This window comes from Tachyglossus aculeatus, chromosome 16 (genome assembly GCF_015852505.1).
Source record: "Tachyglossus aculeatus isolate mTacAcu1 chromosome 16, mTacAcu1.pri, whole genome shotgun sequence".
NCBI classification, from domain to species: Eukaryota; Metazoa; Chordata; class Mammalia; order Monotremata; family Tachyglossidae; genus Tachyglossus; species Tachyglossus aculeatus.
The window spans coordinates 9,375,690-9,387,695 of record NC_052081.1 but is presented as its reverse complement, the minus strand read 5'-3'; the positions used below and the strand labels follow the sequence as shown (position 1 = coordinate 9,387,695).

The 12,006-nt window shown below is 50.3% G+C and overlaps 1 protein-coding gene across 1 annotated transcript in view; it reads left to right on the top strand.

Moving 5' to 3' along the window:
- ASTN1 (astrotactin 1) overlaps nt 1-12,006 on the top strand; it is a 164,241-nt gene that overhangs the window by 115,307 nt on the left and 36,928 nt on the right. The window contains exons 9-12 of the mRNA XM_038757926.1: nt 928-1,002; nt 3,144-3,281; nt 4,018-4,168; nt 11,688-11,854. Coding sequence (XP_038613854.1) covers nt 928-1,002; nt 3,144-3,281; nt 4,018-4,168; nt 11,688-11,854 — 531 coding nt within the window. The remainder of the gene's footprint in view (nt 1-927; nt 1,003-3,143; nt 3,282-4,017; nt 4,169-11,687; nt 11,855-12,006) is intronic.

Sequence of the window (12,006 nt, the reverse complement as noted above, 5' to 3'; positions counted from 1 at the left end):
ACTGTTATATTGTACTCTCCCAAGCGCTTAGCTCCATGCTGTGCACACAGTAAATACTCAATAAATACCATTGATTGGTTGATTAATTGAACACACTCATCGTTTGCTTCTGCAACTTCCTTTGGTCACAAGTTCCAGGTATTTATGGCCTGCTGAGTCTAGAATAGTTGCCTTCTCTTTGTTTTAACTCTCATTTTCCTGCTTTGATGGGTGCCTCCTTGCCTGGTGGGATGGGATTTTGTGAGCTATAATTCTGTGCTGGCCTTTTCTAGGGTCTTCAAGGTGTCAAGCCATTAGGTTAGACACAGTGCTTTCCTCTCCTTTATTTCTGCATTTGGGGAGGACTGGAAGAATATGGTGAATGCATCTAGTCTGTTTGGTGGATGTGGTCTTTTATAGAGAGTCCCCAGAACGCATTTGGTCTGTTTGGCAGGCCGACCGCTCAAATGACAAAGTGCACAAGCATGAAAGAAAAAGGAAGCTCCTCTCAAGACTTAGAATGTGCCTAAGGCACCACATGGTCACTTTTCAGTAGTTCTGCATTTGGGGAGGGCCGGATGGACGTGGTGATTTACAGAGGGTATCCAGAATGTGCCTGGCCTGCTCAGTGGACGGACCGTCTGAATGAAAAAGTACATAAGCATGAAGGAAAAAGTCAGCTCTCCTCAAGCCAAAGAAATACAGAGGGGATTGGTAAATACATTATGATTTTTCTTCTGGTTGAGGTATTTTGGAGGGATCCCCCCAGGTGGCTTCCAAGAGAGGAAAGAAGTGGGGAATTGAGAAGAAAATGAAGAATGTTGAAAAAGGGGACGCCCCTCCAAAGAGGAGATGTTGTTGTCCTTAAGGATCTTCCATCTGTGTTTGTGTACTTGTGGACTCAGTGTCCTTGTGACCATAAATGCGGGTTTCATTTCCTCTTTCCAGACCCTGGCCTTACACAATATTTCAGCGCGGATTTGACTTGGTCTTGGGGGAACAGCCTTCAGATAAGATATTCAGGTAAGCGTTCTGTTTAGGGGGAGCCAAGTCCCCCCTCCCTTCCTCCCCAGGCCTTGGGACTTTTGCTCCAAGCTCCCACAAGATGATGGGAAATGCTTGTGGACCAGAGTCCGGGGGTCCTCTGACCCCCAGACCAGGGAATTTGCTGCTAGAGTTGTGGTTCTAGCCAGTGGCTCACATGGAGATGGGGCTGCTTTGTAGCAGCAGCAGGAGAGTCCCACAGTCCTGGTGCCTTAGAGAAACCAATGTTCTCTGAAGGGAGAGGAAGGATGATCTGTTTGCTTATAGGACTGTGCCCTCCCTGAGCATCAAGGTTTGTTCACCAGTAAAGTTCTCTGAAAGCGTTGATTTGGTTCTCCATCCCCATGACCTGCCCCCACCAGTACACCTGCATCTTTGCACACGTGCACCTGTGCGCACAACCCCTGAAAAGGGCCAATTTCTGAAAGGAGGAAACAAGGGGAGGAGGTTAGAGCTTTTGTGGTGTGGGCAGGGCCATGGGCGGGGGGGTGCCTTCTGAGGGGAACCATTAGTAAAAGGGGGCACCTTCAAAGCAGGATGTGACCCCATCTCTTTGTCAGACAGCAGATGAAGGGCCACACAGCAGGGACCTCCGGGTTGGGTATTTTCTCCAAGGTTCTAGTCAAGGCTCTAGGAAGGGGACACTGTTTCCTGGGCCCCTCCCCTGCTACTGAAGCTGGGCACGCTGGGCTTCTCACACTGCTAGTGGGACACTGGGGCTCTCTCCTCTGTTTCAGGGCAGCTGCATGTTCGACCTGAGAGTCTCGGGCCTGGCAGATAAGTGTTATAGATAGGGATTTCTGGGGAAGGAGCCCAGGCCCTACAGTCACCTGATAGGATGGAGGATGGGAGGAGGCCAAGGGTACATGGACCAGAATCTGGAAATCCCCCCCTGTGGCTTGGCTGAGCTGCGGGGGGTTTAGTAGGCCACCTGTGCCCCTCCCTGCGGATGGAGCCCAAAGGAGCTGTTGGTTGCCCAGGCAGCCCCACTCTCTCCCTCCCATGCTGGTTTTTCTCCTGCAAACTCCTTTTCCAGAGGTGGGCCTGGAGTGTCTGAGCTCCTTTGAAGTGGAATGAATGAATAAGTAAACAAATAATCTCTCGCTGTTTCCTAAAGCCCTGCACTGAAATGCTGATATATATTTTTTTTTATTTTAGTATTTCCTTTTCTCTCTCCCAGTGGGAAGAAAAACTCCTCTTCCATTGGCCTCCGGGTAGTGGCTAGTGAGGGTGGGAGGAGCACTAAACTCGGCAGGTCTCACATCCTGCCCCTCTCCCAGCTTGCAAATGAGAGCCTGCCTGCTTTGGGCTGCCCCCTCCCATCCTGCCCCAGCGCCCTGGTCCATATGGCCAGGTCAGAAGGAGCTGGGTTGGGTGGTAAAGGTGGTGTGGCCTTCTCCAGATCCCAGCCCGATTGTGCAGGCCTGGCTCCATTGCACTCTCCAGCAAAGAAAGTGACAGAGCCTGTTTTGGGGTGGAAGGCAAGTAGAGGATGGCTTCTTCTGGCTAGCAATAACGATTCCTAAGTTGGGAGGAGTTGGGGGCAGGGACTCAGTCAGTTGTATTTACTGAGTGCTTACTGTGTGCAGAGCACTAATCCCGGCTCTGCCACTTGTCTGCTGTGTGACCTTGGGCCAGTCACTGCACTTCTCTGCACCTTCTTTATCCCCTTTCGTAAAATGGGGATTGAGACTGTGAGCTTCACCTGGGACAGGGACTCTGTCCAATCCAACTTGTTTGTATCCATGCCAGTGCGTGGCATGTCTGGTACAGTGCCTGGCACATAGTAAGTGCTTAACAAATGCCATTATTATTATTATTATTAAGTGTTTGGGAGAGTACAGTAAAGCAGTATATCAGATACATTCCCTGTCCACAATGAGCTTACAGTCTCGAGGATGAGCTTTCAGTCTAGAGGTAGACTGTCAGTAGCGCTACACAACCAAGGGTAGGTAGCTCTGTCTCTCTGGTCCTTGGTCCCGCAGTGCAGTGCCAAAGGGGTCACCAAAGATCTGGGAGCAGTGGAGAGGAAGATGCTTGGCTAATACGGAAAGCGGAATGGGGGCTGATGGAGGCCAAGACTCAGTTCTACCAGTCAGGCTTCTGGGCATCCTTTGCAGGTTCACTTACACCCTGGGAGAAGGCATGTGGCTGCCCCTGAGCAAGAGCTTCGTCATCCCACCTGCTGAGCTGGCCATCAACCCCTCTGCCAAGTGCAAGACGGACATGACGGTGATGGAGGATGCGGTGGAGGTCCGGTGAGTGCGTGCTGTGAGTGCAGGGCTGACCCAGGTTGAGCCAATGCACCCTTCACTGCAGGGAGCAGGCCAGGGGGATGGTCTGTGGGAACTGCAGAGGGAGGGCCCATGGGTCGAGAAATCTCTTTCCCCTAAGACAGGGTGAAGATCACCATATGGAGCACTTGGCAGGGTACAATACAATAAAGAAGCAGCATGGCATAGTGGATAGAGCCCGGGCCTGGGATTCAAAAGGTCACGGGTTCTAATCCTGCCTCCACCACTTGTCTGCTATTTGACCTTGGGCAAGTCACTTAACTTTGTGCCTCAGTTACCTCATCTGTAAAATGGGGATTGAGACTTTGAGCCCGATGTGGGACAGGGACTGGGTCCATTGTGATTTGCTTGTATCCACGCCAGCACTTAGTACAGTGCCTGGCACATAGTAAGTGCTTATTGTTATTATTCAAGTCGGTAGGCCTAATCCCTGCCACAAGGAGATGGGATGCTGGGTGCCGCCCAGCACCCCTGCTTCTTTAAATTTGTTCCAAGATTTGCTGTCGGTATAAAGACCCCAGAGGGGAGGGAGATGACATGATTATTCCGAGGGCTTAATTAGCCAACCAAATAGGATCCAGGCCACTCAGAATTCCTATTGGCTTAGGATTGACACCAATTCTGTCCTTGGTTGCCTCTTTCTGTGGCCTGGGCCTCTGCAAATCTTTCTCCTCCTCATACCCTCTGCCTCTCTCCACAGAGAGGAGCTGATGACTTCCTCCTCCTTCGACAGCCTGGAGGTTCTCCTGGATTCCTTCGGACCTGTCCGCGACTGCACCAAGGACAACGGTGGCTGCAGTAAGAACTTCCGCTGCATCTCAGACCGCAAGTTGGACTCCACCGGTTGTGTGGTACGTCCTTCCTGATTTGAACTCTGTTGGTCTTGTTCGGGCTGTTGTCGGTGTTCTTTAGGCACGTGCCCAGCATGGTGAGGAGAATGTGGCCATTATTTAGGGGAATGTGTGAGCAGGTAAAGTGATCAGTCTCTCTCTCAATTCCACCCCAATTCCACCCATTGTCATTGCTGGGATGGTGAGCTGGCTGGGAGAGCTCAGAGGAGCTGAGGGACCATGTCCATCACCCACCCCTCCGATCCCTGGTAGATGTCCATCCACCCAGTCTTTCCCCAAAAGTGGCCACCATCGTCTTCCTTGAGAGCCACGCTGGATCTTTGCTGGTGATGCTTCCCGTCACCCCAAGGACTCAGAGTTGCCACGATAAGCGTCATGGGCTGTTGGGGCCATGGAGTTCCTTAGAGTCCCCAGGCTTTTCCTGGAGTGAACGAGAAAGAAAATGTTGATTGTCCCACATCGGCGCCTGCCCCACAAATCAGTGAGATCTGGTCAGTCGTTTTCAGGCCTGCCTCTTCTTGAAGAGCAGCTGTTGTTTTCTTGCACACCGGGAATAGGGGTGCAAAACATGACTACTGCAGAAGAGAGAGGCCCTTCCACCAACCTCGAGGATGATGGTCTGCCCTGGGATGGAAATTCTGGTGTCTCTTCCTTCCCACTGAGCAAGCGCCCCTGCTCTACAGAGCTGTGAAGCTGCTCACCCAAATCATCCTTCACCTGTCATCTACACACCTGCTCTGTGGAGGGGACAGCTCTCTGCCACAGCTTAATGCCTTAATAGGGTCTGGCAGTGGGCATCCCCTCCCCAAGGGCTCCATAACCTCTACTGAGGAGGCTGGGTCCGAGTCTGGGCAGGTTCACCACCTGGCTGGGGAGACAGAGACAGCAATGGAGATGGTACTGGAAAGGACAAGGAAGGGGAGTGAAGGTGGAGGGGAAGAGAGGGAGTGGAAAAGAGCCTATCAGATATCCAAGGAGAGGGAAAGGAGGACAGAGGAGAGAGCCTCGTTGTGAAACTGTCGATGAAAAAGGCTATTTAGGTCGCCTCACCTGCTGGTTTGGTGGACGGTTTGTTCCCTACATCTTTTTTCCCTGGCTTTGTCCAGTCTTGTTTTAGATGTCTCCGGCAATGAGCTTCCCAACCAGGGTCCCTCAGAGAAAATGCCAGTCTAATAGAAGTCACAGCTGGAACTCTTTCCCTCTTTTACTCCCCAGCCTTCATTTTCTTCATATTAATTTCAGCCTTTCATTCCCAGTTATGGTTCCTTGGCTCCTTCTCATCCCAAATCCCCCTGGCTCCCAACCTTTCTTTTTTAAAAAAAAAAAAAACTCTCCTTAGCTTTCTCTCATTTTCTCTCTCTCATTTCTCAGGTATTTGGGTCCCTGTCCCTCTCCATGCATCTGTTTCTGTCTCTCTCCACGAGTCTTTCTCTGTATGACTATCTCTGTCTCACTGTCTTTCCCTGATAGCCAGGGTCAGTCTTGCTCACTCATTTTTACCAGCTTGGAGCCAAGCTGTAAAGATTTTGCTCTTTTTATGCCACATCTGTGAGAGAGGCTAGCGGGAATCCCTCAGATGAATATGCATTTGCAGTATGGTGGCTGGCTGCCTTAATAGATTGTGTGCCCCAGCAGAAGGGCTTCTTATAATTTTGGCACTCAGTATTCATGTAGCACGTTACAGTTAATGGTTTGTGTGGCATTTATAGGCCGGGCTGTCCTGGTTAGTCTTATCTGCTAGCTAAGGAAACTGAGGTATGTAAAGAGAATACCACTGATGGGAGGCAAAGATAGAATCAGTTGAGAATTCATGAGGCTCAGCCCCAGTGACATCCGCAAAACCGAGCTAGGGCCAAGAGGTGCCTGGGCTTGAAGGGCAATCTTGTCTGGAGCCAGAGGGATAGACTGCTTGTCTTCCAATTCCGTTGTTTTGTACCCCCCCAAATGCTTAGTACAGTGGTTTGCACACAGTAAGCACTCATTAAATACAATCGATTAGTTCATTGATCAACTAGACCAACTCTCAATTTGCCATCTGGGCTGGTGATTGATTCAGTGATCTTGACCTGGCTGCATTGACACCGGAACTTCAGCATATGGCAGGGAGAGGGGGAGTCCATCACCATGGCAATCCGACGGGGAAGGCTGACTTGTCTCTGTTGCCAAGGTCCTCAAGTTGGCGATTCTCCAGACCCCAGAAAAAAGAGATAGAGGAGCACTGAAAACCTTGAGTGGTCAAGTTCCCCAGCTCCTCTCCAAGCAGACTGGTCCAGCTACTCCAGGACCTCAGCAGCCATTCTTCTTTGTAAACAGATTCATTCATTCATTCAATTGTATATATTGAGCACTTACTGTGTGCAGAGCACTGTACTAAGCAGTTGGGAAGTACAAATTGACAACATATAGAGACGGTCCCTACCCAACAATGGGCTCACAGTCTTGAAGGGGGAGACAGACAAAAAACAAAACAAAACAAGTAGATAGGTTCTCAATGCCAGCAGAATAAATAGAATTATAGCTGTATACACATCATTAATAAAATAAATAGAACAGGGTTAATTGTTACCTGGTTAATTGCCCTGTTCAGTTATAGATTCCCCCTGTGAGAGAAAAAGACCTGTGCAAAGCCAGATTGTCCTGCTCAAAAGCAAAGCCCTCCAACACAGCTGGAAGCCCATCTGTGCTAAAAACTTAGATGGGCTGACCAGAGTGAAATGGTCAAGGTCAAAGAGCCATTGGGAAGGGACTCTTCCTTAGACGTTGTGCCTTTGATTTCCAAGTGGGTCCTCCCTTCTCACTCACTTCACACCTATTATCCCACCTGTCCTCCAAAATGCAGCTCCTTTTGGAGCGGGTGAGAATACAGCAGCTAGGTACCCTCTCCTGTCCAGGTTAGGACACACAGGATAGATGAGAGTGGATTTTCACTGAGGTTTCCAAGAGGTTGAGTTGGCTGAGTTGCAATTCGGGCTTTCCTCAGCCCTCAGAGAAATCCCTCCAGGGTCAGTGGACCTGACAGGACCCTCCTGTTGTTTTCCATGAAAAGGGAATTTAGGGCCAGGGTGATGAGGGAATGCCTTTGTCGGGAGTCCCCTGGGTGCTTCCCTGTGGATTGGTTCTTGTGGCTTCCAGGCCACCCAGAACTGTGCCTCCTGTTGCTAGGGGTCCTGACTAGGGGTCCTGTTGGGGCTTGCTTCCCCAGAACTGCTGACTGTCCCCACAGCCCTCACTGTGCCACTGGGGCTATGGGCAGAGGAGCCTGAGAGGGATGCAAGTGAAACCCAGCACAGTCACCTAGCTAATGTCCTAGGTAATTAGCCAGAAAAACCCAAAACCTGGAGAAGGTGGGGGGGGAGAGAGAGGGAGGGAGAGGAGAGAGAGAGAGAGAATGAAAAAGGGGAATGGCGTCTGGAAGTAGAAGCAGTTTAATCTCATTAACCCAAATATACGTTGGAAGGGAATAGAAGTCAAGAGGCCATGAGCAGCCCATAAAAGATAATTAACCTTGTGTGTTTTCAAGCCCAGTGAAACAAGTTGCTCATTTTTCAGGTGAGCCTAATGGTGCAGGGAGAGAGAGGAGCGAGGCAGCGTGTTTTCTTTGCCTCTTGCTTGAGTCTGAGAGAAAGGAGGGACTTTCTTTCCGAGAGTTCATTCCTTATACTTCTAAGAGCCTGGATCAGGAGAAGAGCTACTAGCTATTTGTGGTGCAGTGTTGAGTTGTTGCATTCTCTGCCTCAACGCTTGAAAGGTCTTTGGGGGACCAGGTAGCTGGAGTCAGAATGTGCTTCTGGCCCAGTGGGAGACTCTTCCAATTTAACAGGCTCTAACATCATCGTGACTCTCCAGGGCAGTCTTACAGGGTCTACTCTCTGCTTATTGGCTAAGCTGTTGAAGTACACACACAAGAAGTCATTCAAGGAGTTAAGAATCACTTCCCAGGGTCCTGAGACAGGACTGTGGACTGTCAGTGAACTGGAAAAAGCATAGCAGTCTATACCATCTTAACTCCCACCCAGGAAGCCCTTTGCACAACTGAAGGGTTTCATCGGTAGTGTAGAATTTGATGAAGTCACTGAATTTGGCTATCTAGGCAGTGCACCATCCAGCAATGCATGAAGCACTAAAGGAGTAGAAGCTGCTTGTACAGTACTTGGCACTTAGTGAGTGCTAAGCAAATACAGTCATTATTGTGAATCAAAAAGGCCAACATGGCTTTTGGGAGATTGATGGGCAGTTGGCCATCAGACTTCATGCCAAATTGAAGGTCTGTAAAGCTGTAGGGGTTTGCATCCCTTGCTATAGCTGTGAGACCTGGACTTTCAAGAAAAGACACATCAGCCTCTAGAGCATCTACAACCCAGATTGACCACATGACTGGACAAGATTACCTAGAATGAGGTCCTGAAATGCATTTGGCTCACCAGCTTGCCTGGAAGGGTCCCATGAGGAGAATGGATAACCATAGGGAACCCAAGCATCTACTGCCTGGTGAACTCACAGGGGGCATATGCTACCAGAAAGGGACCTAGCAGAGATTTTAAAGGAAGAGGAGCACAGTCTCAAGTAATTCAATGAACTGGGGGCCCACCACAGCAAATAGAACAGCCCAGAGAGCAGCAGGAGGAGGAGGGCGTTTTGGGTTGTTTGCCCAGGAAACAGACATGGGCTTTCCCAACTGTGCATGAATCAGTACTGCTAGGAATTGCCTTTACCAAACCACAAAGCAGTGGTCTCTTTGGTCGGACCCACACTTGTGGATAAGGTTTCTCCATCAGTCATGCATCTTTGGAAACAAAGGACAGCTGTTTTCCTTAATATGCTCTGTGGAGGAGTTTGTGTAGGCGTGTATGGCTACCAGTTGAGGGAGTGCCATTCATTCATTCAATCGTATTCATTCATTCATTCAATCGTATTTATTGAGCGATTACTCTGTGCAGAGCACTGTACTAAGCGCTTGGGAAGTACAAGTTGGCAACATATAGAGACGGTCCCTACCCAACAGCGGGCTCACTGTACTAAGCGCTTGGGAAGTACAAGTTGGCAACACATAGAGACGGTCCCTACCCAACAGCAGGCTCACAGTCTAGAAGGGGGAGACAGACAACAAAACAAAACATATTAACAAAATAAAATAAATAGAATAAATATGTACAAGTAAAATAAATAGAGTAATAAATACGTACCAACATACATACAGGTGCTGTGGAGAGGTGAAGGAGACAAGGTGGTGGGGATGGGGAGGGGAAGAGGGGGAGAGGAAGGAAGGGGCTCAGTCTGGGAAGGCCTCCTGGAGGAGGTGAGCTCCATTCTCTAGTAGGCAGCGGCCCCTGAATTTCGGACAACTTCTGGGAAATGGAAGGGGATAGCAGAGCCTCAGAGAAGGGAGAGCATATTGAGGTTTTCACGAGTGAGGAGCCAGTTGGCCTCTTCCAGGGCAGGTGACTCTTCTGTTCTGACTGCAGGGAGTTATGGGTAGAAGCAGGGGAGGTTACTGGTGGCTTTGTACAGGAAATGCAGCTTCCTCTTGGTGAGGGAGTTTATGTTGGGGGTGAACCTTAAGGGAGTAGCACCACAAATCGGACTGGTTAGATGAAATCAATCAGTGGCATTTATTGAGTGATTACTATGTGCAGAGCACTGTACTAAGCTCTTGAGAGAGTACAATACAACAGAATTAGCAAATACGTTCCCTGCCCATAACAAGTCTACAGTCTAGAGGGGGAGACAGATATTAATATAGATAAATGAGTAGTTTATAAGATATACATAAGTGCTGTGGGGTTGGGGGTGGGGAATGAAATGTGGGAAGGCTCCCTTCCAAGACAAGAAACATCCCTGTCATTGGGGCAGCCTGGGTTCTGGGGTCTTGTGAGTCCTAGTCAGAGCTTGGATGTTGGTGAGTGGGCAGACTTTAGGGCTTCAGGTCTTCTGTGAGGGTCAGGGGACATTGGTCAGCTTCCCGCTCACTAAGCCAGTGTGTTGAAAACTAAGTGTAATGGGGCTCCACCTGGTGAGGGTCTGGCCCAGAATCTACAGGCTCTGCTGTGGGACCTTTGGAGAAATAGCCAGGACCCATCTGTTGGGGAAGTCTGGAGTTCTGGCCGGATATGGAGCCGAGTAACAGGTGCCACCACCGTTTTGGGGAGACAGGAAGTGTCTTTTCCCCATGAACTGTCTTGGGGTACATGTCCAGGGCAGATGGCAGCTTTCGTTCTGTAGAGTTGGTTCAGCCGAGACAGAGAAGCTATATGTCCAGTCCTCGTTTTTTTTCTCACTGAATCCCTGCATGGCTTCATACCCTCTGGCAGCTTCATAGTGGTGAAAGCCATTTCCTCCGCAGACTACATCTGGGGTAACAGCTGGGTGGCTAAGGAAGTGGGGGTTGGGGAGGCCGACAGAGCATGGGGTGAAATTCCCAGCTGCCTCATTTGCTTGTTTACCATCATATGGAACATCTGAGTGGACCCCATGAGGGGTGGTTCCCTGGAAGCTCCTGCAGCCCTGCCCACCTCCAGCTCTCCAGCTGGCACAGTGAGAAGGGAAAGGGAGGGAAGGTGAGGAGGGACCAGGCTGGGAGCCCAGGAGGGCCGTGGGGGCTGAGGGCCATTAGTTTGGGAAGCTGCAGAATTGCTGTCAGCAAGCAGCAGGGTCTCCAGTCATGCGCTCTCAGATCAGGGCAATGGGAGAGAGGAGAGGCATGTTTTAAGTGGTGCCCTCCCGGGGTGACCAGAGGCTGCAGCTTAGGGAGTTTAAGGGGAAAGGGAAAGAACAGACAGCGCGGATGGTTAGCTGGGGTGGTGGGGGAAGGGGTTGTGTATCGGGGGGAGGGAAAAGTAGGCTTTTCACTAATTATTTACTGAACTCTAAATTGGGCATTAGCAGTAGTGGAACATGGCACCCTAGAAATGCTATTCAACGGGGGCCATGGTTGGTAAACTGAGCGAGGGTTCCCAGAGCATTGCCGGGAAAACACCTGCTTGCTCCTGGGAAATAAGCTCTAACTGTCCCAGTCCTGGCAGGTGCTTGGTGGGCATCCCCCTGGGAGCCGGGGGCCTGGTCTCGAACATGATCTCTGAGCTCCCTTCCATTTTTTTTTATGTTCTGATGATGCTCAGATGACAGCTCAGCTTTTGAGGATTCCCATATGCCTCTGATCCTGGAAGAGAGCAAGCATTCCCATGCCCACCTTGCAGCTGGAGCTGATGTCAGTTGATGCCTACAGGCTTACCAAGAATTTCCCAAAGGGCTAGAACCCTGCCTTGGACCTATCTCTACCTCTAGTGCCCTCTACCCGTTTGTTGTGAAGGGCCAAGGGAAAGAGAAAGGAAGGAAGAGAGGGAGAGGGAGAAAATCAATTTAGGGCTTTCCAGGAGGCCACTTCCTGGCTTTTAAATGCCCGGTTCATTTGAAGGGCAGATAGCCCACATAGCAGGGAACATTATGGCAGTGGTGAAGCCCGGCTCCTGGATCCGGACTCCCATTCATGGCGGTTTGTGTGGATGCTTTCTGATTGTGCCAGTGCCCGTCGGGACTCAGCCCCATGAAGGATGGCACCGGCTGCTACGACCGCCACGTGGGCGTGGACTGCTCCGATGGGTTCAACGGAGGCTGCGAGCAGCTCTGTCTTCAGCAAATGGCACCCTTCCCCGAAGATCCCACATTGTACAATATCCTGATGTTCTGTGGGTGAGTTTCCCCCGGGGAAAGCTGGGGCCTGGAGGCTGGATCCAGGTGGGCATTCACTGGGCACGGCTGAGTGGACCTCTGGTGTGTCCTCTAAGCTTTCACTGTTTCTAGTAATGATAATGGTATTTGTTAAGCACTTTCTATGTGCCAGG